The following is a 25,937-nucleotide window of genomic DNA, read 5'->3' on the forward strand; positions in this document are numbered from 1 at the left end:
ATAGACTATTCTTTTATTTTACCTATGGTAGTACTGTGCAACCTGAAAATATAAACTTATAATATCAAGCTATTCAATATGTGATTCCTAAAAACATCAAATAATTAAAAATTATTTCAGTAGTGATAAAAACCAATTTTTCCTTTGATTTTACTTCATCAGAAAACATTGTAAAAATGTATTATGATTCATTGCCAGTTTTTCTCACATTTTGCTATGTTAATTGTAATTATATGGCCCCACACTTTGTTCTTTGTTCTTCCTAGGAAGGAGCAAAAAAGGCTGACAATTCAATGGTTTATCTACTATCTGCATGGCAGCTTAAAATTCTCTGCAGTTTTACTCAGTGCTAATCAGAGAGAAGGGCAACTACTTGTTTTTACAACTACTCAGTTCTCTCTCTTGTTCACTCTTTTTTTGTGTGTGTGGGGGGGTCATGGGGCTTGAACTCGGCCTGGGCGCTGCCCCTGAGCTCTTCAGCTCAAGGCTACTGCCCTAACCCTGGAGCCACAGCCCCACTTCCTGTTTTCTAGTGGTTAATTGGAGACAAGAATCTCATGTTCTTTAGTACCCTAGCTGGCTTTGAACCTGGATCCTCAGATCTCAAACTCCTGAGTAGCTAGGATTACCAGTGTGAGCCAACTACTCAGTTTTTAAGGGAGGAAACTTGAGTATAAGAGGCCCTAAAGAGGTGAGTTATAATTGTAGAATTCTTTTCTTTTTTCCTTCCTTTTTTTTTTGTGCTAGTACTGAGGCTTGAACTCAGGACTTCACATGCTCACTTGGCTCTTTCGCTCAAGGCTAGACTTCTAGTTCTGGCTTTGTAATGGTCAATTGGAGATAAAGCATACCATGGACTTTTCTGCTCCTTCTCCCTTGGTTGGGTTTGAAACAGATCTTCAAATCTCAGCCTCCTGGGTAGCTAGGATTACAGACATGGCACAATGGTGCCAGGGTGAAATGATTTTCCTGTTCATTGTGGAGAAAAATTTTTATTAGATCATTCACATCTTTTATTTCTGAAAAGAAGATTTGCAGATACCCTATTTCTGAAAGCTGCTTAATCCCATCCTGATTATCGATGCATATTGCTGGTCTATAAATATTTATTATTCAAAAAGGTACAAAATATCATTGCATCATAAAAATTAACATAAAATATGCATCCTTAAAATCTTGTATATTGATTTTCAAGTAATCAGGTTGCATTTTGCTCTTGAATTACCATAAAATTTCAAATTATCTGTCTCTAACAGGAAAGCAAATCTTGTCTGAAATACCCTATGAAAGGACAACAAAAAGAAAGTGGCCTTATCAGTTTGGCACTGATCTGGAAATTGTCTTAATGATACATCAGTATATTTTCTAATTCCAATGTTACATTGAACATATAACAGTATCAAATTTCAGAAGTGTTATGTATTGTGAGCTAAAGGAGAATAGAAGCTATTTTTGTTGGAGGAATACTTAGAACTTTTAGACAAAAATCACAGGTAATTCTCAATAAGGACCAAGAAACACAACAAATCAGAAAAAGGCTGGATAAGTGGGACTGCATTAAACTGCAGAGCTTCTGTATGGCAAAGGACATAGCTAGTAAATTAAATAAGAAGCCTACAGAATGGGAGAAGATCTTCACTAACCATACAATGGACAAAGGCCTCATATCTAAACTATATCAACAACTCAAAAAATTGAATCACTCCAAAACTAATCTCCAAAGTATCAACCATCCCATTAAAAGATGGGCCAAAGACTTAAAGAGAGTCTTCTCTGAAGAAGAAACAAAAATGACTATAGACACATGAAGAAATGCTCAACATCTCTGCCATAAAAGAAATGCAAATCAAAACAACTCTAAGATTCCACCTCACTCCAGTTAGAATGGCCAGGATCAAGAAAACTAATAACAACAGATGCTGGAGGGGATGTGGCCAGGAGGGATCCCTACTACACTGTTGGTGGGAGTGCAAACTTGTTCAACCACTATGGAAAGCAGTATGGCAGTTCCTCAAAAGACTAAACATAGAACTTCCCTATGACCCAGTAATTCCACTACTTGGCATTTACCCAATCGTCCAGAAACCAAGGCATACTAAATCCACTAGCACAATGATGTTCATTGCAGCACTATTTACCATAGCAAAGATATGGAACCGACCCAGATATCCCTCAGTTGATGAGTGGATCAACAAGATGTGGTATTTATACACAATGGAATTCGATGCTGCTGTCAGAAAGAATGACATCGCCCCATTTGTAAGGAAATGTAAAGACTTAGAAAAAATAATATTAAGTGAAGTAAGCCAGTCTCAAAGGAACATAGGCCCAATAGTCTCCCTCATTTGTCATAATCAGTAGAAACCTCGGGCTCTTCTAGCAGAGATTTACAATAGAATAAAATCTAGAGACATAAGGCCAAATAGTATGACACTAAATGTAAGGACCTCCAGGATAAGGAAACAAAAGCCATATAATGAATGACTGTTGTTCTTAATGTACTATATTATCTCTCATCTCTTTTGCCATCCCTTGGTTATCTCATATTATTACAATATTTCACCTTGTTATCTGATATATTTTATATGTGCTTAATTGGTTATTTGAAATTGAATAGGGAAGGGGAGAAATCAAGATAAGTGGGGGGAGGGTGAGAGGGAAATGGGGATCATGTCATGAGAAAGAGTATCAGTGTTTGTGAAGTTATGCATCTTTTATCTGGTGAATATAATATAACCCTTCTATTAATCACAATAAAAATCTTTAATAAAAAATAAAAAAATTAATAAAAAATCACAGGTAATGAGTCCCTAGGGTTTCGGTATTTCTGACCAATGGGGAACCAAGATCATGGAATCAAGCTAATGATAGAAGCTTTGATATTCTTTTTTCTTTGTAACTTTTCTGTCTCTCTAATGGGGAAGATATACAGGACAGATTTTTTAGCAGCAGACTTTGGTTGAAATCTTGACTGCTATTTTGCTATTTTGATCTACCTCAATTTAGGAGAGTTAAGTAACTTCTCTAAGGCTCAGTGTCTTCATCTGTGTGTAATGGTCTTGGAGCTTGAACTCAGGGCCTGGACAACGTTTCTAAGCTTTTTTTTTCTCTGAAGGCTGACATTCTACCACTTGAGCCACAGCTCTGTTTCTGGCTCACTGGTAATTAAGTGGACTCATGGACTTTCCTGCCTGGGCTGGCTTCAAACCTGGATCTTCAGATCTCAGCCTCCTGAGTAGTTAGGATTACAAGTGTGAACCATCCGTACCTAGAAGTAACTACATTTCAAAGTTAATGTGAGTTAAAAAATTGCCCGCTCTCCTGAGGACCAACAGAATAGAATTGAAGACCCAGAAATGATCCCACAGACCTATGGCCATTTAATCTTTGACAAGGGAGCCAAAATTATCAGATGAAAGAAAGACAGCCTCTTCAACAAATGCTGCTGACAGAATTGGCTATACACCTGTAGAAAACTAAGTTAGATCCTTACATATCACCCTGCACCAGAATCAACTCCAAATGGGTCAAAGACCTAGAGGTAAGAGCAAATACACTGAAAGTATTATAGGAAGGGATAAGGGATACACTAGGGGTTCTTGGCACAGGTTGAAACTTTCTAAATAAAGATCCAGAAACAAAACAAACCAAAGACTGGATAAATGGGATTCCATTAAACTGCAGAGCTTTTGCATAGCAAAGGACATAGCTAGCAAGATAATATAAAGCCCACAATTTGGGAGATTTTCACTAGCTAAACAATGGACAAGGGCCTCATATCTAAAATATACTTAGAGCTCAAAAAATTAAATCCACTAATAACAAGTTCCCAAAGAACAACCAACCACCCATTAATAAGTGGGCTAAACAATTAAAAGAGATTTTTTCTGGAGAGAAAATAAGAATAGCCAGTAACCACAAGAAGAAATGTTCAACATGTCTGGCCATAAAAGAAATGCAAATCAAAACCATATTTAGATTCCATGTCACCCCAGTTAGAATGGCCATTATCAAGAAAACAAATAATAGAAGATGCTGGTAGGGATGCTTCTACACTATGGGTGGGAAGGTAAACTGGTTTAACCACTCTGGAAAGCAGTATGGAGGTTCCCCAAAAGACTAAACACAGAGCTTCCCTGTGACCCAGCAATCCCGCTCCTGGGCCTTTACCCAAAGGGCTACAAACAAGGCCACACAAGCTCCCAGCCCATATGTTTTAGTTACCATATTTATCAGCATTATTTACCATATCTAAGATATGGAACGAACTCATATGCCCCTCAGTAGACGAACAGATCAACAAAATATTGTATATATACACAAAAATTCTATGATCCCATCAGAAAGAATGACACTGCCCCATTCATAAGGAAATGGAAAGACTTGGAAAAAATCATATTAAGTGAAGTAAGCCAAACTCAAAGAAACAAAAGCTCTACAATTTCAGTCACTTGTAATAATTAGAATATGTCTAGGATAGTCCTAGCAGAGTATCCCAATAGCTCAGTAAATATGACCATATAAAATGATGTTAATCAAAATGAACCCCAAGATATGGGAACAAGAGAGGATGCTTCTTTGTTTTAAGGTACTATGTGAAGTTATTTCTTTGCCCTGCTTTTGGCTTACTTCATTTGTCACCATTTTTGATTTTGGTACCTTGTCTTGCTTATTTGATTTGGGAAAGAAAGAGGAATCATAAAATGGGAGACAAAGGACAAAGGGTGAAACAATGCAACTGGGATATTCACTAGATACCATGTTGGAAATGAACTTTACCCTTTGGGCAGGAGGGCAGTTGGGGGAGGGCGAGGGAAAGTGGGAGAAAACGAGGGAGGGAGTAACATTGTTCAACATTAACTTACTTATTAACTGTAATCCCTCTACACATCATCCTTACAATACAATAAAAACATTGCTTAGTATATAGTAGGAACTTAACAAGGCATTGCCATAACTGCACTTTTTTCCTGGAGAAGAAAAATGCACATAAAATCAATACACAGGAATTTGTGGCTACTACATTTGGGACAAAGGAGGTTTTCCAGGCTGTTTCCTTATTTCTGTTCATAGCAATTTCCCTCGGTGAAGAGAAAGCAGGATGACAACATGTCATGTGATTGTTGTTCCTAATGTCCTATATTATTTCTCATCTTCTTGGTTGTCCTTGCTCATTCTCATATTGTTACGGTATCTTACCTTCTTATCTGGTATATTGTATATAAGATTAATTGTTCATTTGAAATAGGAAAGGGAAGGGGGGAAAAGAAGATGAGGGGAGGAGGAGGGGGGAAGGAAATGGGGACAAAAACATGAGAAAGGGTATCAATGTGCATGAAGTAATGCACTTTCTATCTGGTGAATATAACTGTAGCTCTTCTATTAATTATAATTTAAAAAAGAAGGGGAAAGTCGAGCTTGAAGTAACTCATTCATATATTAGTGACCCCAGAAATCCAAGCCCAGATGTGCATCCAAAGCTTTTCCTTTTCAATGATATCATTGTACCACAGCAGAACAGGACAACAGAGCTACAAACAATCACACATGGCATGAGAACACATATTAGTTCTCTGCCCTCAGTTCTTGGCACAGAGCTCCTAAAACCCATAACATTTTCTGAGGGTAAGGAGGAGCATCTTTGTCTTTGTTATTCATAAGAAGCCCTTTCAACCATTCTTAAGTTTATGTTAAGGAAATATTGGCGAATGGATGCTGTCTGTTAGAGGGACAACCAGATTTTACAATAAAGAAAGTTAGAAGAAAATGGACAAAGATAGGAAAAGATGTACAGTGTCGGTAGTCATGAGAAAAATTCAAATAAAATCACAGCAACATACATACCATAAAAAAAGAATATACTTTATACACATTGGTAAATGTAAGAGTGTTGGGAGCAGTTACAGCAAATTAGAAAGGATCATGGGGCCAATCAATTTGCTGCTAAGATGGCATGGAAAGTGAGGGAGGCAGTGTTTTGGGATTGAGTATTTTATCTGTAAGTTTTATAGTAACTGTGGTTTGTGCTATGATTAAATTGCGGAACACCCAGTTGATTCTGACAGAGAACTGAAAAGAATTGCCTGGCTTAGAAAACCTATGCATATGGTGCTGGGAGTGTTCTGTGATTAAAAACACATCCTGGCAGAAGTAGAAAAACACCATAGCAAAAGGGTTACAGACCCCAAGCAGTAATGGAAATTGTTGAATGAACATGGTAGCTCCATATCTCATGCTCACTGTGGAATCGCTTTTTTGGGGGCAGGGAGTAGGAAGGGGCTGGTCCTGGGGCTTGAACTTAGTGCCTGGGCACTTTCCCTGAGCTTTTTATGTTGGTAATTACAAAAGTCTTTTGTGTCCATGAAGTTTTATGATACTTGATATTTAGAACTATTGGTGATCAAAATATTATTGATCACTTAATCTTACTGAACGTCATCATTTTCCTCAATATATCCCTTCCTTGATTTCTCAGAAAATGATCATAATTCCTCCCTTATAAATCCTCCTGAGTTCCCTTTCCAAGGTCAAGTTTGTTTAACATGTAGTAGCTAAAGATAAATTTCCATTAGCAGGCTAAATTTATCCCTTTAACAAGTTATGCAATAACTCACCCTGTAATTCTAGTGGCTCACACCTGTAATTCTAGCTATTTAGGAGGCTGAGTTCTGAGGCTCGTTATCTGAAGCTAATTTGGGCAGGAAAATCTGTGAGACTTTTATTTCTGTTTAACTAGCAAAAAAAAACACCAGAAGTGAAGCTGTGGATCAAGTCATAGTTCTAAATATCAAGTATCATAAAACTTCATGGACACAAAAGACTTTTTCAATTACCAAGGAAAAAGAAATCCCTTAAGTAAAAAGAAAAAGACAAGGTTTCCCAACTAGTAAGGCAAGAAAATTCTTGATATTATAAAACACGGCAAACCTCTCAGCCACTTAATGTATTGTAATGTCAAAAAAAATTCAGGTTTCTCTAAATGGCTATGCCTTAAATTATAATATATTGCCCAAGTAATACTGTCTATAGAAAATTTCTAAAACTATATTTCATACTTGTATATGATATATATGTATTCTTTTACATACAAGTAAGTTAAACATAAAAATTAAATGCAGAACAATCTTACACAATAGTGTGTTAAACAGAAAAAATACAGGAGGTCTTTTGTCTCTCTCTCTCTCTCTCTCTCTCTCTCTCTCTCTCTCTCTCTCTCTCTCTCTCTCTCTCTCTCTCTCTCTCTCCCTCTCTCTTTGGTCTAAGCTCCTGCACTAGGGTCATTCATGCTAAGGTTTCATACCACCAAACAAACATATATGACCTTCTGAGAAATCAAGAGAATGAGAAATAGATTCCCAAATAGGCCAGTCAACATTACAGTGAAGTTTTTTCTGCTTCAGTTCTTACAAAATGTAACCAAGAGTAATCTGATGTTAATCAATCAGCTAATTGTTTATTGGTCTGTTTCCCTATTCCTGTTTTACAAGGAAACTAAGTTTAAAAGGGCCAAGTTTTGGCCAGGAGCCAGTGGCTTATCTAGCTACTCAGAAGGCTGAGATGGGCAGATCATGGTCCAAAGTCAGCCCACACAGAGAGAGGTTGTTTATGAGAATCTTTTTGTTATTTTTATGTAAAATCCTTCCTTTATATTGAAAAATTTAAATTTATGTACTGCTATTGTAAAGGTGATATACAGAGGGGTTACAGTTACATAAGTCAGGTAAAGAGTACTTTTCCTTTTGGACAATCTTCACCTCTTCTCTTGTTCTCTCCCTGTTTTTTTCTACAAGTTCACCCACAAGTTGTACAGTTCACTGTTCCACCTTTTCTGTGCCCTTTCAAACAGGGGCTCACGCCTGCAATTCTAGCTACTCAGGAGGCTGAGATCTGAGGGTTATAGTTCAAAGCCAGCCAGGGCAGAAAAGAGATGAGATTCTTAGCTCCAATTAACAACACAAACACCAGAAATGGCCCTGTAGCTTAAGTGATAGAGTGCTAGCCTTGAGCACAAGATGCTCAGGGACAATGCCCTGGCTCTGAGTTCGAGCTCCAGGACTGATGAAAAGGAAAAAAAAAAGGGAAATGAAAGCAAAAAGAAAAAAAATCTTTGTTTCCATTTCCTGGAGTTCATTTGGACAAATATTATTTTATACGGTCAGATGCACATAGCTATTATGCCTATGTGATCAACTCCCTGAGCCTCTCTCCAGTTAACCACCAAAAAGCTGGAAATGGGAGCTGAAGTTCAAATGGCAGGGTAGTATCTTTGAGCAAAAAGTTCAGGGACCCAGTCCTGAGTTTAGGCCCCAGGTTCAGCACACAAAGCAGGAAGGAATTTTCTCTTTGTTCTTTATTTCTATTTTTTTTAAAGTTTTTTTTTTCTGTCTATAAACCAACCTCTTTCACATTCAGACTTGGAACACATGTTATTTTATGACATGAAACATGGCCTAACTGTAAAGTTAAAATAAAACTAATTTAAATGTTATAATTTTATCACTATAGTTTACAAGTATATAGCTTTCAGAATTATTTAGGAAAAATGATGTAACATGCTATATGAAACAATGGCTTTGTACTAGTCTTTGGAATCTATGAATGGTAAAAGAGACTTTGCAGATATGGGTTTGTTACTGACTTTCAGGTAGAAACATTATACTGCATTATCAGAATAACCCAATGTAAGTCTCAGGGTAATTTTAATAGAAAGGCAGGAATGTCAGAGCCTGGGAGAGAGATAAGAAAGTGCTACACTTGGGTCCTTGAAAATATAGAAAGATACTATGAGTTAAGAAATGCACACAGCTTCCAGAACATAAAAACAACAAAGAATCAAATTCTGCCTAATGGTAGACAGAAGTAAACAGTGTGATTCACTCATTTTAGACTTTTGATTTCCACAGACTCACAAACTGAGTGGCTTGAAAATGTACCTCCAAGTTAGTAGTAATTTCTTACAGCCAGCAATAGGAAAATGAAGAAAATCCAAGACGGTAATGCTAGTATATGGCTAGCAAACTTGAAATAAATTTGCTTTAAAGGATTTAAAATAATACATATTTATATGAAGAAAATACACAAAGAATAGTGTATGACACCATAAAAATATTTCTTACTGGAATGTATTAGAAATCTTACTGGAAATCTGTGTTTTTTCCTCTTTTATCTGGTCCCACCTGCAAATCTAACATTTCTAGAAGCCAACAATCTGAACAAATTTGCTTTTATCACTGATGTAATAAGCTTGTGAGAAACATTTTTACTTTCCCATGGGTCTTGACCTCTTATAACAAGAACTAGGAAGAAGTTCAATAAAATCAACCAACTGTGAAAATAAAGCCCACAAGATACAGTAAAACACCGACAGTGGGAATAATGCACAGTTATATGCAGGACTAATCATGAGATTAGATCTTTATGCAACATTTCATATGAACCATAGAACACCCCTTTAATCTACCTCATTACAGGGTTCACAAACCTAATCTGGATCAGAATATTCTTAACTAGGTTCAATAGGGGTTATTATCAATTCCATTTGAAAGTTACTTCCCATTGGACATACCTTTGTAAGTAATTATGACATATTTAGTTTTTTCAAAAAGTATAATCAGTTTCTGTGTAGAAATTTAAACTCAGAATAAATCCAAATCTTACTACTATCTCTTTTTTTGGGTGTAAATTACTAATTTAAATAAAATAAAAGAAGCTATTCCCATTGACAACATTCACTGGGTTTCAAGGGCATGGATTCCTTCTATACATGCATACATACACATGGGTTTGTCGCCTGACTAGTCACTCCACCCCAAAACCAGATAGGTAGCTGGATGCCAATGGCTTGCTTGTGTCTGTACAATCCTAGCTACTCAGGAGGCTGAGACCTGAGGATTATAGTTGAAAGCCAGCCTGTTCAGGAAAAGTCTGTTAGACTCATTTTCAATTAATCACCAGAAAGCGGGGAATGGGAGCTGGGGCTTAAATGGTAAAGTGCCAGCCTTAACTGACCAAGTTAATGGAAAGTGCCCTGGCCTTGAGTGCAAACCCCAACATGGGCACAAAAACAAAAGCAAAAGTTGGATAAACAAATCCTTAAGCCAATGAACATATCTCCCTTTGGGGGGGCTATATATATATACATATATATGTATGTGTATACATGTATCTATAAACACATACATATATATGGGGAGAGAGAGAGAGAAAGAAAGAAAGAAAGAAAGAAAGAAAGAAAGAAAGAAAGAAAGAAAGAGAAAGAGAACTGGATTTGAGGGAATAGTCTAGGGTAGATGGTGGTGAACAAGAATATCCTTATTTTCTTGTGAAGTTCAGAAAAGATGTCTACCAAGAGATTTGAATTAGGTACCCTGAAGTCTGGCATGGTGTCACTCAATGTATTTTGAACATCATTGTGTTGGCATGCCAGTAGTAATAAAAGCACCTTATTAATGCCAACATAAAATACAATAATTCAGCATTCTGAAAACTGTGACAAACAGCTCAGCAGACTGACATCTGAGACATGGACAAGACGACTGGGCTCAGGCCCACCTGCAGAAAGAAAATTATCTCTCTGTCTATCTAATTACACATATATTTCCTTATTCTTTTTATCAGAAAAGGTTATTTATACATATATTCTAGAAGAAATCAGGGATTATTATTATTATTATTAACTTATTTATATTGGGTTGGTCATGGGGCTTGAATGCTGGGCTTGGGCGATGTCCCTGAGTTCTTCAACTGAAGGCTAGAGCTATACCCCTTTGAGTCACAGCTCTCCTTCCAGTTTAATAGAGATAAAAGTCTCATTCATATTCATGCCTGGCTGGCTTTGAACTGTGATCCTCAGATCTCAGCCTTCTAAGTAGCTAGGATTACAGGTATAAGCCACCTGTGCCCAGCTTAATCAGGGAGTATTATTAAGATGCATCCTACAATTTCCAAATTTAAAGAGAATATGTTTTATACTTTTTATCAGCATCAATTAGTTGTACAGGTGGAAGCTGGGTATGTGTGGCTCATGCTTATAATCCTAGTTTCTCAGGAAGCTGAGACTGAGGATTGCAGTTGGAAGCCAGTTTGGTTAGAAAAATGTCTGAGACTTTTATCTTAAAAGGCTGGAGGTAGAGCTGTGGGTCAAATGGTGGAGTGCTAGGCTTGAGTCAATTAAACCAAGTGAGAATACAAGGCCCTGAATCTAGTCTCCAGTGTTGGCACACAAATACAAAAATTTGTGCAAGGGGATTTTATTTTGACTGTCCAGCTATGCACACAATAGATCTTGATGAGACTCAACCCTTCCATCCTTCTCCCTTTTCCCTCCTTCTAAAACCAATCTAAACTAGCTTCATCGTTCCATTTTCACACAAGCAGAGAAGATACTTTGACTATTCAGTTGGCCTCCTCCCTCTTGCTGATACCCACGTTCCCCCCTACCCCATGGGTTTGTATACACATGTTTGGTTATACAAAATAATTTGCTTCAATGTGACATTTTCATACATGCATACAGCATACAGATAGGGTATTCTGGAAGAGATGGATACTTTCCAGTTTAAAATATGAAAGCGGCTTGATTTAATATTTTAACATTTAATTTTAATGCCATCCCTATTGCTCACAACAGAGACAGGGTCTATCTCCATTTATCTCAGAGATGGAGTCTATCTAACTTAAGCAGCCGAGAGAAAGCCACAGAGCCACGTGAGAGTGAGGCCACCAAGGCAGGGCACCTGATTCCCATGTGTCCTTTCTTCTATCAAGTCCTCTGGCTGATGCTGAAGTCAGGAAGGGCTCTCATCCATTGCAGATTATTTAAACATGGGGGAGACAAAAATATATTCAGCAGCCTTGTCAAGCCTATAAAGAATATTTCAGGAGCAGCCAAATGTAGCCTCTGTTTGGCTTCAGATTGGGATGGTGAGATCTGACTCGCAGTGCTTGACAGCCAGAGTCAGCCCTGATGAGTGTCACTGGCGAGATGCCCCCTCGGCTTCCAGCTGCTCCACAGCAAGCACTGCAGTGCAGCTCACAGCCAGTGGAGAAGAAAAAAAACATTGCATCTGTGGCCCAATTTCTCCTTACTTACTATCATTTACATCATTCACACAACTGGATAAAGCCAAAGCAAGTAGTCTTCAGATACTTGGATTTTCTCAGTTGGAATTGAAGCATTTGCCTTTTAGTCAAGGGTGAGTGGCCAAAGGGAGGTGGGGGTGGTGGATGGTGCTGGATAAAGTGGGTCATGTCTGTAGTTCCAGCTACTGAGGAAATGGAGGCTGGGAGGCTTGCAGTGTGAAGCCAAAAAGTTAGCAAGACCTCCCCTCAAACTCAGGGCTCACTGTCGTGGTGCATGGTTATAATTCCAGCTGTATGCAAAGCATAAATATAAGATCATAGTCCAAGGCTGGTTCCAGGAAAAAGCATAAAACAAGAAAGGGCTACATATCTGTCTCAAGCCGTAGAGTGCTTGCTCAGAATGCAGAGGCCTTGAAGTTCAACCTCTAGTACTGAGAAAAAACTAGCAAACAAACAACAACAACAAAGAACAAAACACATTATACAAAAGCTCATACATCCCAAACACAATGACTTGTAATGTTATCCTAGATTTAAAACTCAGCCAGAAACATCTCATAGCGAGATAGCATGGTCCCAGTTGTGTGTATGCTGCACTAGGCAGTTGGAATGACAATGTAACAATGGGAATATACAGTGTTTGACTCAGTAGCTGGTGAGAGAAGCCCTTCCCCAGAGAGTTTCTCTGATTATATAAATTCAAGATTACACGTGTGTGTGTGTGTGTGTGTGTGTGTGTGTGTGTGTGTGTGTGTGTGTGTGTGTATTTATTTATTTATAGCAGCTCCTGGGCCTTGAACTCTGGGCCTGGGCGTTGTCCCTGAGCTCCTTTTGCTTAAGGCTAACATTCTCACTGCCTGAGCTGCAACACCACTTCCAACTTTTTCTGTGATTCACCAGAGTAAGAGTCTCAAGAACTTTCTTGCACGGGCTGGCTTTGAACCATGATGCTCAGCTCGCATGAGCCACTGGTGCCTAGCTATTAGTTTTATTTTTAGCAATGTATTTCACTATCAGTTCTTAATTTTTTTTTCTCTTCAAACAGGTTGCTACAAGACAGGTTTTTAATTTTTCTTCCTCAGCACTAACTGTACTAAGGATTAGACCTAGGGCACTGTAGGGAGAACCTACCGTATTCCCAGATTAATAAATCTGTGAAGCACATTGTTTTAACCAAGTATGATGAAGTATAATACATTTAAAAAAGTAAACGCTGAAACCCAAAGTTTCAAAGTCTCGCATGTGTATATCACACAGTTCAGCTGACGAGATGACGTGGAGATGAACAGTAGTTGCATTAATCATTGTGTGATCTTGTATCTTCCTCCCCAATGTAAATAGTGCCTCCAAAGCAAGATAACACAATTAATATCATTAACTTAAGCAATCTGTTGAGAGGCAGCTTGTCTTTGGCAGGAGTTGGGGGTAGTGCTATGGCAAAAAGAACGCATAGCCACCTTACTGTACTGAACTCAGTGCATCCTGAGTAGACGTGGTTTTCCCTCAGTGGTGATCTCCTGGGAACTGCCTTGCTGCAGATACCAGTAATCTACTGTAACCCGCTCAGTATCCCAAGGGACAGACACTCCAGTCCTATAAGGAAGACCTGGGTGGAATATTATGCTGTGTAGAAAAAAAGATGTTTTGGTTGCAGAAAGAAAGATGCAATTATGGACAAATCAACAATAAACCTCCGTGTCCATGGCTGGTATAATTAAAGACCATTTATATATTTTCAGCATCCTCTTTAATTCAGCTCTCACCAAGAGCTTTTAAACTTGGTGTCACCTCCTCTTCTACTCAGTGGTATCATTATACGAAAAAGAAGTGCCTATTAAAGTTGGGAGTCCTGGCTTTCGTTTAATGGTTGGGAAGTGGTAGATTTCCACAGAAATACTTCATGAGTGTGCAATGTAATGCTTGTCTTCCCATGATTCATTTTCTTCATTTGTCTCAAGGAGAAGAAAACTCATTTTTTATTTTCTCAAGGACACTAAAAATAGCCACAGGGGGAACTATGACATGGATTCCTCTTGATTTAAAGAAATGGTTCAGAAACTTTTTCACTATTGTGTCAGAACAATGAATCAGTGAAGAAGCTTTGCTGTTTCTCTGCTCTGGATCTACCTTCACACAGATACCAGAACAGCAGGGTGGTTTTGACACAATTCAACTCATTATGGGAATTAGAATTCCATGGTGGGGGAGCTGAGGGAAACAGTCTGTAGGCCTTTCTTAAGAAATAAGCACAGACAGAAGTTAGTGGCTCACAACTGAAATCCTCGCTTCTCAAAGGGCTGAGATTTGAGGATTGTGATTTCAAGCCAATGGAGGCAGAAAAGTCCATGAGGTTCATTTTTCCTTATTAATTTATTTTTTTATTGTAATTAATAGAAGGGTTACATTATATTCGCCAGAAGAAGGTGCATTACTTCATAAACATTGATACCCCTTCTCATGTTTTTGTCCCCATTTCCCTCCCCCCAACCCTCACCCCTCATCTTGTTTTACCCCCTTCCCTATCCTATTTCAAATAAACAAATAAACAATATACTGGATAACAAGGTAAGATACTGTAACAATATGAGAATAACCAAAAGAGATGAGAAATAACAGCATACATTAAGAGCTGTACTTGAACTATTTTGCTGAAGTCTAGTGCTCTACCTTTATCTCTTAAGCCACAAGCTCCCTTTCCAGCTATTTTGGTAGCTAATTGGAGATAAAAGTCTTATGGACTTTCCTTCTCAGGCTTCATTTGAACTGTGATCCTCAGATCTCAGTCTGCTGAATAGCTAGGATCACAGACGAGATACCAGCACATTACTCAAAGAACATTAAAAAAAAAGATGAAATATAAATCATGACTAACATCATGGATTTCCTTAGAGCATTAAGAAATTTTCTTTTAGCATTCAATTACATTAAGAATGACCATATCAAAGTGAGAGAAGGGTTGGGGTGGGAAGAGTCAGTGAGAATGTTGAAAGGGGTGATGAACAAGACATACTATATTTATGAACTGTTTTGTTGAATGGCAATTCCTTTGTACAACCACACATATACATAAATATAAGTATATACCTGTGTATATAGGTATATATGTAAACTATGTATATATATATGCAGATAGGTACATTCATATATATGCATACATAGTATACATACATATTTATACACATATATAAAAGAATGCCCCTACCAGTCACCTTTTTTATACCTCATACCAACTCTTAGTAAACTGTGCAAATTAAAAAAAATAATTTGCCTGGGCCATTGACAAGGTGACACATTTGCATACCTCACTGACAGATGACCTCATAGTCTTTGGAAGGAAAGTACAATGCAAAGTCACACTGTGATTGAATCTCTAGCTGCTGTCCACGGCAGGGGACTCCACAGCAAAGGCATGTGGATTTCCTTTCGAGCATACCAATTAGCAGGGGCAAAAAAGGGTCAGCTGGGATGAAGGGGACTGCAGAGATATCTGCATCCCTGGAATTCTAATAGTGCTCAGAAGTCTGGGCATAGCAACATCTTCTGAACCACTGTGTAGAGAAGGGTGATTTTTCTGAAATACCATTTGTGGCTGTTGTAACAGCTGCTGCTGCTGCTGTAGCAAATACATGGCACTTCAAAATAGTGGCTTCATGGCAAAACAAAGGCCATATCCTAAATTCTGAACACAGCTAGCATAGAAATGAAAGTGTCTGAACCAATTGTTGGAAGGTTACATTTCATCTTGTCCTTGTCTGTCTGGCAATTGCTAGTTATCTTTTAAAATGCCTTACTGATAGGCAATGGATCATATCAGCTTCTACCTGGTGTTTAGTGGAAAGGTTAATGAAGTCAGCAAAGCAAAGCACCTACTTGGTGGCTGGATCTCCATACATAGCTAGTCCCTGACATCTGGATCTGCTGAGCAAATGCCTGTGGAATAACGAGAAGATGTGCATGCCTGCTTTTATACAAGGGAGAGGAGGGCACTATAGAATGTTATATGTAGTCGAATGAGCCAACCACAGAGTTTGTACTTAGAGAAATCTTGCCAAGGTATGATTCAGTAATGCGTGCCTCAATGTTGATGGCTCAGTTGAGAAAGCGTTGTTCAATGGGAGTCAGATAGACTTTCTTCTATAGCTTTGACCTTAACAGTGCTATTCAAAATCACTGGACCTCAGTTTTCACAATGCCCAGGCTGGGCCAGGGCAGAGTGACCAAGAGAACTGCATCCTCTTCCCCATACTTTCATCCACCCAATCTATTGAAGTTCTGGTGAACAGAAGCAAATGAAAATCCAAAAGGAAGACAGATTTTAAAGGTCTTTAGTAACTGATTGTTAGGACCAAAAAAAAAAAAGTTTATTAACATCATTACATACCTATGATATAACAGAGAAAATGTACAACTATCCATAACCTCTTGTTTCTCCCTTCTTACAGCTTTTTTCTTAAATTGTATTTTATTGTGGGGATAATGTATAGAGGGGTTACAGTTACATTTTGGGGAGGGTCTTAAAATATTTATTTATTTGTGCTGGGCACTGTTGGCTCATGCCTGTAATCCTAGCTATGCAGGAGGCTGAACTGTAGGATTGAGGTTTAAAGCCAGCCCTGGCAGGAAAATCTGTGAGACTTTTATTTCCAATTATCTAGCAAAAAAAGAAGAAAAAAAAAAGCCAGAAGTGGAGCCGTGGCTCAAGTAGAGTCCTAGTTTTGATTAAAAGAGGCTCAGGGACAGTGTCTAGACCTTGAGTTCAAGCCCTAGGAGCCCTACCAGCCCCTTCCCCACACAATTAAAGATTATTTATTTGTAAATAATATAAATTTCAAATCATGTTACATGATTTTGTCCAACTTTAGGGTAATGCGATGGTATTTGTAACACAGGGGTACACTAAGGCTTTATATTTACTAGATTAGATGTATATACATATCCCCTTAGGTTTATACCTTAGTAAGGATTACTGAAGTTAAGTATCTATTTACGATATACATTGTAGGAAGTACTTGAGTGCTTGGATAATAAGTCAGAACGACAAAGGCAGGTCCAGAAAGACCAGAGCTGGATGCATGCTCACAGAAAGGCCAAACCTGAAAGGACAGGTCACAGGCCTCCAAAAGTCACAGTCACTGGAGTGTGCTTCCAGACAGGCGGGAGCTGAGTTGGAAACTTATCTTCATTTCTGTCTGGTGACATGCCTCTTGGCTAACTATTAAATGATCCCTCTGATCCTGTTTCTTTCTCTGTGAGGTGAAGGCAATAAACTATTTCCACAGGCTGCTTTAAAAAACAAAACAAAACTAAGAAATAAGATAACAGATGTAAAGAGTTTGGCGGAAGGCAGCATGCCAACACAAATATTCATTCTCTAAAAGTCATAAAATGGTCATAGTTTACAGTGTAAGAAACAATTGTATCTAGACTTTGTGGCCATGATCATATTTCATGTGCTCAGAATGGGGCAGGTATGGAAACTTTAAGGGGGCCACATGACAATGATCCCAGAAACCTAAGTTTTATGTCTTAGAACTGGGCTAAGTGGCAGAAAGGAAGACTAATACAAAGCAGTAAATCATTAGGGTGTGTTGATATAGCTGTTATCAAGGAGAAGCAACTGTTTAAATAAGACAAATGGCATTCATTAAGGACATATGTGTTGCCAAGAAATTACAGCATGCTTAACACAAACTTCATTTTTAGGCCCTCTTTAGGAATCCAGAAACATTGAAGATTTATTGTGGTAAATCTGTTAATTTGTTCCGTAGTCAAGAAACAATTAGCCTACACAATAGACCTGGAGCTTAACGAATATAGATTCTCAAAGTGATAGAACGGAGACTTTAGATATCTCGTCTACCCTCCCCCCCATTACATCTGGGGAAATCAAGGTTTACAGAAGACAAAAGTCACACCTACAATCACAACAGACAAAACCAAATCTAGTACTTGATCTCACATACTTATTCCTTCACTAACTAGAGGAAAGGAATCTTATTTTTCTCCAAGACATATACTAAAAGTTTCACTTTAGAAAAACGGCATCCATCCCAACTCCACAACTTTTGGTTCAAAGAAGGGAGTAGAATATGTCTGCAGGATTGGGCCAGTGATTGTGATAAGCAAAGAATAGGGGATTGTAACACAAATTCAGATGTAGACAGATTATCTAGGGAGCTTAAAGAGGAGCTTTACCATATTTGAGATATGGGATCTTTACTTATCATTTGATTAAGCAAATTTTCAAAAGAAAAAAAAATACCATTTTTTTTCAAAACCAGGAAAAGAATACTACTATAAAAAGTCTTTTCCAATTCTGTGTGACTGTCAAGACTTTTATGTTTTTAGCAGTTTTAATAGCCTGAAAAGAGTTGCTGTCCAAAAGCAGCGTGTAAGCACCCTCTCAATGTTGTTGGTATGGTGTCACTCACCCCACAACCCTGACTCTTATAGTGTTCAGCAGAGCTTGGCTCAGTTCTACTCAGGAAGAAACCAGAGAGGCAAGCTATTACTTGAAGGAAAAGGACAGTATATTTTGGAATCTATGTTAGTAAGTTTTAAACATCCTGAGAGAAAAAGAGGAAGAAGGACTTCCCTGACGCCCCACCCCTTCCCAAAAAAAAATATCAGCTTTGTCTTCTGACTGCAAATCAACTAGTATGTATAGGTTTAATATACAATGATGTCCCTAGGATTCTTCCAATGCTGGCTTGTTCTGAGTATTCTGATTCTTTGCTTTAGTGTTAATTATGCCACTGAACATGTGTTGATATAAAAGCACATCTAAGGAAACAGGCTGCATGAAGTCATAAAGGTATCCCCTTACCTCCCAAAATTTTGGACTGGCAGTTAATAAATTCCGGCTTCCTGTCGGTGAGGTACCTCTGGCACGTGTGGTGGAGGATCTGGAAGAAGGTGCATTTTTCCGAAGCTGTGCTAGCCACCCACTGGTCAAAAGCATTTTCAAACAACAAATCAAACTCTGCAGAATCCTAGAAAAGACAAGGAAACCACTACTGGTCTCTTTTCATGAACAACACAAAGCAAAACAAAACAGAAACCCAATGCTTAGTCTGCCAAAATGCATGAAGGGGAAAATAAAGTTGTGGAGCCAATCATAAGGTTCAGGAGTCAAGTGAAGATAATCTACATTTCTCTGTTTTTCAAGCAAGATGTAAATCTTCCAGAATTTAAAGCTGAACCTAAGATGCCAGTATTACAGAAGCCAAAACAGCCTAGCTAGATATTGAGTTCCATCAGGATCTGACTGTATGTTATTACTACATTTAGTTGGAAGAAGGCATTAATTTTGTCCCTAAAGTTTTGTAGGAAAAGATCTTTGTTTTGCCAGGCGCTTGAGGCTCATGCCTGTAATCCTAGCTATTCAGAAGGCTGAGATTTGAGGATCATGGTTCAAAGCCAGCCTGGGCACAAAAAGTTCGTGAGACTCTTATCTACAATTATCCAGCAGACAATTGGAAGTGGCACTGTGGCTCAAGAAGTAAGGGGTAGTCTTGAGCTGAAGAGCTCAGGGACAGAACCCAGGCCCAGAGTTCAAGCCCCACTCCCAAAGAAAAAGATCTTTTTTGTTTTTTATTTTTGCTTTTTAATTTTAGTACAGAATAACAATTTTCATATTCTTCTTCTTTATTGAGGTATTTGGTCCTGCATGTGTATATAAAAAGGACTGGGTACTTGAATGGATAACATATAACATATCTTAAAAATATTTTATTAAATGCAAAGGAATCTTAACCCATGCTTTGCTCGATTTCTGGCACTGAGTGTTGGTAGATGATCTTTGTCACTGATAGCATTCGGAGCTCAGTGACACTTTGATGAATGGTGATAATGTTACGCTTATCATCGTTCTTTGCTGATAAAGATGAATATGGCTGGATTTCCTCCACAGGCATTTCCAGAGATCCCTCCACAAAACATAATAAAAAGTCTTGCAGTTTTGCAAGGAATAGGCACCAGGAAGCTTCAGTCCCAGAAGTGAAATTGAGAAATACCTTGCCAAGAATGATGAAAACCATCACCATCACTATCATGGTTCAAGTATCCTCTGGAGAAGAACACTCACCCGGTTTGGATCGATACCATTCACCTGGCGAAGCTGCTCCAGCATCCACTGTGATCTCCGAACGAAGGATGTGGAGCCCTCAAACTGTTTGACCTTTGTGATAGACGCCTGTGTGGGTTTCTTGTTTGTCACTGCCAAGAAAAGATCATTCTGATGAGTGGCTTTGCACCTTGGCTTATCTCCTCATTCTGCAAGTTTCTATAGGACATCTACTGTGAATATACAGAGGGAGGGAGAGGAAGGATGACTAGAGGGAGGGTTGGGAGGGGATGGGAAAAGACAGGAGAAAAGAAAAGAAGAGAGCAAAAACAAGGACAGGGAAGGAAGGGACAACAGATGAACGACAGTGTGTCTTCAACAGAAATAGCAGTTGTATCTTCCTCTGAAAGAGGGAATACTGAAAAGTGCTTAACAATATCCCTTATCTGATAAAACTGAAAACAATTTTAGTGAATACCACCAAGCCCTGGTGATAGGCCAGAAGAGGTTAGAAGTGCACAGTTCCAGCTTTCAAGGGGGAAAATGGGTCCAGGGCTGGAACGGACCTGGAAGGGTTTACTAGGAAGGCAGGCTCTTCAGGGAAAGGACAATTGCTAGCTTTCTGGGGGACTATATTCTTAGCTTTATATTATAGGGCCAGCATCCAAGATTTCAATGATAAGAATATTTCAGTCACCAAATACATACATACTTTCACAAATTCAAGGACAACATGGCTTTATAAAATCATTGGGTTGTTTCCAGCTTGCATTGGACTATGACTGTATCTGACATTCTGGACACACCCCAATATGAGTTCCTGAGGTCACCAGACCTGCAGGAGCAGGAGGGCCCTGCTTTCGGCCCCGGGCTGGTGGACAGCCAGCCTCACCTCTCAGAGGGATGTCTGGCCTGAAGTACCCATAGAGAAGCCTCCAATATCTCTCCTTCTACTTTGTGATTTAAAGACAAGAATGATGGGAGAGATAATTAAGAGTCTTTGGGGCTTTCTTCAAAGTTCCTTATGTGCCTTGGATATAAACTGTGGTAAGATTAAATAAAAAAGGGGAGGAGATGGGATAGGGTATGAATGTTCAAGAAGTAATGTACATACTACTTGATGAATAAAACTGCAATCCCACTATACATCACCCTGACACTAAAATAAAAATTAAAAAGGGGGGAGGGAAGGAGATAGGGAAAATGAAAGCCCTACTGGCTCTTCATAAATTCAATCAATTCGCTGTGGCATTTTCTTCTTTTGTTTCCAAGTACTATTCAGACGTTTAGCAGACAGGAAATAATAATACATGATAGTAAATGATTATTATTAGTGGTAGTGGAATTTGAACTCTGGGCCTTACCTTTTCCAGACAGGGTCTCTTATTGTTGAATAATGACTCTTATTCTGGTTGTTGCTATTTACTTTTGAGATAGAGACTCAATTTCTGCCCCAATGCTCAAATGACCTTGCCTAGTTTACACTGGCCCTTGTAGCTAGGATAGCTGGTGTACATCCTCAGATCTAGCTCTCAGATGAGTAGTGTTGAGAGGACTTTTCTTCCCTGGCCTGCCTCTTCTCAATCTTAGCCTCTCCAGTAGCTAGGGCTATAGGTGTCAGCCACTTCTTAGTACTTGGCTTGAGGGATGAAGGACAGAAAGCAGGTAATAAGAAGCCCCTGAGATTCCTGAATCTCATGGCCTATGGCAGTTCTGGCATCCAAAACTGTGACAGGAGATGTACAGCAAGTATTATGGGAACCTCTGCTCCCAGCACTGATAATCATCTTTATGGCCTCAATACTATATCGTCTCTCTTTGATTTTAACCAGACATTAACAATTAAAAAGAACACTTTGAATAAAGTGTTAGTTTATGATCTATTATCTCAGTTATATTTGGCCAAAAGCCTCCGAAACATTCCACAGCAATTCCATACACTTTTGTGGTCAAAAAGTTATCATTCCCTCATTCCCCACAATCATAGGAAATTTTATCATCTCCTGACACAAATGGTCTCTCCTAACAGGCACTAGGCCTGTTATGTGCCACTGGGGATAACCATTCACCTAAATAAATTCAGTGTGCCCAGGGTGCAGTCTATCCATGTACTTGAGTCTGTGTGTGTGTGTGTGTGTGTGCGTGTGTGTGTGTGTGTGTGTATGTGTGTGTGTCACCTATGACACAAATATGAAACCTCAGAGTCTCTCTGGGAGTTGTGTGCTCTTAGATTTTCATAAGAAAAGAAACAATACACCTGGAATATCTGCAGGGCTAAAGTGCGCTTAAAAGATTAAAGAATGCTTTTCAATAACAGGAAAGCATGGGTTCCTGTATTAGACACTCCCCCTCCCCCTGCAAAGAGGATTTCCTCCCTTGTTTATGTAAATCTCAGGACATTTCAGCATCCTGGGAAACTTGTAGTCTTTTCCTTCTAACTTCGGTTAGAGTCCTTACAACCTCCTGCTTTTACTTCTGGTCTGTTTGTTTCCAAATAGTTTATGTCACTGTACAAAACTCAAACACAATGATGGATTGTTGCATATCCTGGCATGTTTAACATTCACCCTGTAGAAAGGCCAAGTTCCATTGGAAGTTTGTCACCAACAAGAGGCGAGCAGGAACCCCACTTACAATGACAAATTTCCCCAGGGAACCCCTCATCATGGAACATGCTCTAAAGTCCCTGCTGCTACAAGCAGACAGTGATCCTGCCATCCATCCCTCCCTTTTTCTCCTCTTACTTTACTGCTTGCCCAGCTCTTGGCATCTGGCTAGTTTTCCTGGGCATTCAGCCCGGTTTGGTTTAGTTTTTGTTTATTGTTATTATCGCCAACATCTTACTTTCTATTTTGAAGCAGGTGCCTTAAAATTATATTATTATAGACACATGCTATAGAATTAAATACAAATGTCCCCTTTCTGAAAGCAAAACACTTACATAAACATACACTGGCCAGACTTTTTGAATATCATACTGGAAAGAAGCATGGCTCAAGCTTTTTCTTTTCTTTTTTTTCTTTTTTTTTTGTCTTTTAGAGTCTACAGCTGATAATAACAGAGGGGCTCAAATTCCAGATAGAAGCCTAATGAAAAACAGTAATTTACCTTTTCCTTTCAAAGGAGTCGTAATGGAAGGCACTTCTGGAAAATGCAATTTGATAAAGGACCTTTGGATTATAGATTCCAAATAACTTTAATTTTACTTTAAATAACTATACAGGTGATTTATTCAACTGGAGCATCTGTATTATACATTCAATAACTTGTGAAGGATAGGCAGCTCTCCAGGCATTTCAAAGGGTGTAGGCACAGCACTCCAGGTAGTATTTTGGAGCAATCACAATCAATCCTTTCCTCCTTGTTCACCTCTGACTGCCCATCAGAGCCTCCTGAGAGTTGCTAAGCACACTCACAATCACTTTGAGAGTAGGAACCTTCAGGGACATGGCCCTAACACATCCACGTTGTTAAGTCTTCCCCTATCCTGCTGAGGCATCTTGACTGCTGAGAACTGCTGAACATGTGCATTCACTCCTTTAAGAAATATTTATAGAAAATCCAGGTTCTGCGTGCAATTTGAAAATCAACTATGATACACCTATAATCAAGAACTTGGGAGTAGAGTGGATGAAAAATGACACAAAACCTCCTAAAATACTGCTGTAGGATAACTGATACATTGTTGTCTTCTGAGGACCTTGAGAAGAGCCTTAAAGACCATGAGGAAGCTAGGAAATACAGGAAGCAGCGGAAGGCATCATTCATTCTGCCTAGGAACTTGCACAATTTTCTGCAAAAGGGACCAGGATTATCTGGTCCATGTGAATTTAAATGTGGGGGGAATCCAGTGCCATGCTAAGCATTTAGAATAAAATACAAGCCATGACCTGCCAAACTCTAGATCATCTGGTACTTGGTTCATTTCATTCTACTTTTCATCTGGTCTAGGCCTAGCTCTTTTGCTTCTTGCAGTGTCTTTCTACACGAGGCCCTGGGCACACACAGAGAAATGCCTTTATAGAAATGCCTTCTTCCCTCCTGACTCCTCTCGCCACCAAGTTGTATAGTTTATTTTCAACATAATGTCTAGTGAGTATCACTGAATAATTACTTCACCCTTTGTCTCATTATTTCTGTGTTCTTCCCTGAAAATGAAGGAGGGGGGTGGCACTGTTCAAAAAAGAAATGCACTCAATACCTGACTTATGTCACTGCACCCCCCCTGCACATCATCTTTACAATAAAAATTTGAAAGAAAACAAGCCATGTCCTCTTTCTTTTTTTCCATGGCTGCTTCTTGTTTACTATTCAGATTTCAATGTCAAAGAAAGACATTTTCATAATCACTTTATCCAGGTAGTTCCCTAGCAAAATTCTTTCACTGAACAATGTTCATTTCAAAACTAGGTTTATGTCAGGCATGGTAGTACATGACTATAATTCCACCTACTTGGAAGGCAGAGGTAGGACGATAAGGGCTCAAGGGCAGCTCAGAAAAGAAGTTAATGAAATCCCTGTATAAAACAAGACTAACATGGTGGTTCATCCTGTAATCCTAGCTACTCAGGAAGGACCATGGTTCTGGGCCAACAGGGGCAAAAATACAAGACTATATCTAAAAAAACAGGTGAAAAGTAAAAGGAGTAGAAGTATGGCTCAAATGACATACATGAAGGTTAGACTTCAATCCCAGTATCAAAACCAAACCAAATCCCTACAAACACAAACACAAACAAAAGGGGTTCAAGTTTGGATAAAATATTAATGCTTGCTTCTTTGAGACATCTATGAATATTTATGTAGAAACCACCATATGAGTCTACTACTTCCTATGGTTGTGATATAAAATCCTATAAGCCGCTGTAACACTTAAAAATACAGAACGTATTTTTAAAAATATCTTTGATATAGTGCTAGTTTTCATTTATAACACTGACAATATCTCTGTTCTAAAGACAGAATTATTGTTATTATCCTACCACTATATTTTGTAGACAAGGAAACTGAGGGATAGAAAGAGCTGACTTGCCAAAGTCATGCTGTCCATAAGGAAACCTCAAACTTAAATGACAAACTTCAAGGCCCCCGCTCTTTTCACTATAAATTTCTGCTGCAATATCAAGTGTCACATCTTATTTGGCATGGGGTGCTCATTAAAGATTAATGGAATCATTTCTTTCTAATGATACTACTTGCTGTGATGTTTATGGTTTCCTGAACTGTTATTTCCTTAACAGTTCCTTGTGACTAAACTTGCATTTGCTTTCTTTTTACTTAAAAAATACATGAAATACAAAATAAAGATATGAGATCCCCAATTTGCTTTTCTTAAATAGGCATGTAAAAAAATAAAAAACTCCACAGTTAAAACAGAAATACTATTAATTTCAAACTAAAGAGAACTTGGCATTTGAGAGCTACCTAACCAGGTAATTGGCAAACGGAGACAGGTGTTAGTGATTACTACCACATGGACAATCTCTTAACTATACTAAATCAACCAGAAGTGGCTACTCCTGGCCAGGTTGTATTGGAACTCAGTAGATAAGTTCTGGAGTATGTAGCTTAATGCTTCGGGGTCATGCACTTCTACTGTAAACCACTGCTTCCTGTATGAGAGGCAAGTGAAAGCATGAGAGCCTACAAGTCCAGTAGCTTTGCAAGTGGCCCCCACATATAGGATGGCTTCCTGTTTCTTCTTTAACCTTCATGTGGACTTGCTCCTACATCTCAGCTATAGTTAAAAGGTAGTGATAGAAAGTCCTAAATAATATTTATGAAAATGAAA

The 25,937-nt window shown here is 38.6% G+C and overlaps 1 protein-coding gene across 2 annotated transcripts in view; it reads right to left on the minus strand.

Annotated features, from left to right (window-relative positions):
* Stxbp6 (syntaxin binding protein 6) overlaps window positions 1–25,937 on the minus strand; it is a 256,606-nt gene that overhangs the window by 38,877 nt on the left and 191,792 nt on the right. For both annotated transcript variants that reach the window (XM_090345319.1, XM_090345321.1), the window contains exons 3-4: window positions 20,168–20,298; window positions 18,908–19,073 (exon numbers count right to left, since the gene is read on the minus strand). In XM_090345319.1, the coding sequence (XP_090201445.1) occupies window positions 18,908–19,073; window positions 20,168–20,298 (297 nt within the window). The remainder of the gene's footprint in view (window positions 1–18,907; window positions 19,074–20,167; window positions 20,299–25,937) is intronic.

The sequence above is a fragment of the Megascapheus bottae genome, chromosome 14 (genome assembly GCF_031878675.1).
Source record: "Megascapheus bottae isolate mThoBot1 chromosome 14, mThoBot2.hap1, whole genome shotgun sequence".
In the NCBI taxonomy this organism is placed as follows: domain Eukaryota; kingdom Metazoa; phylum Chordata; class Mammalia; order Rodentia; family Geomyidae; genus Megascapheus; species Megascapheus bottae.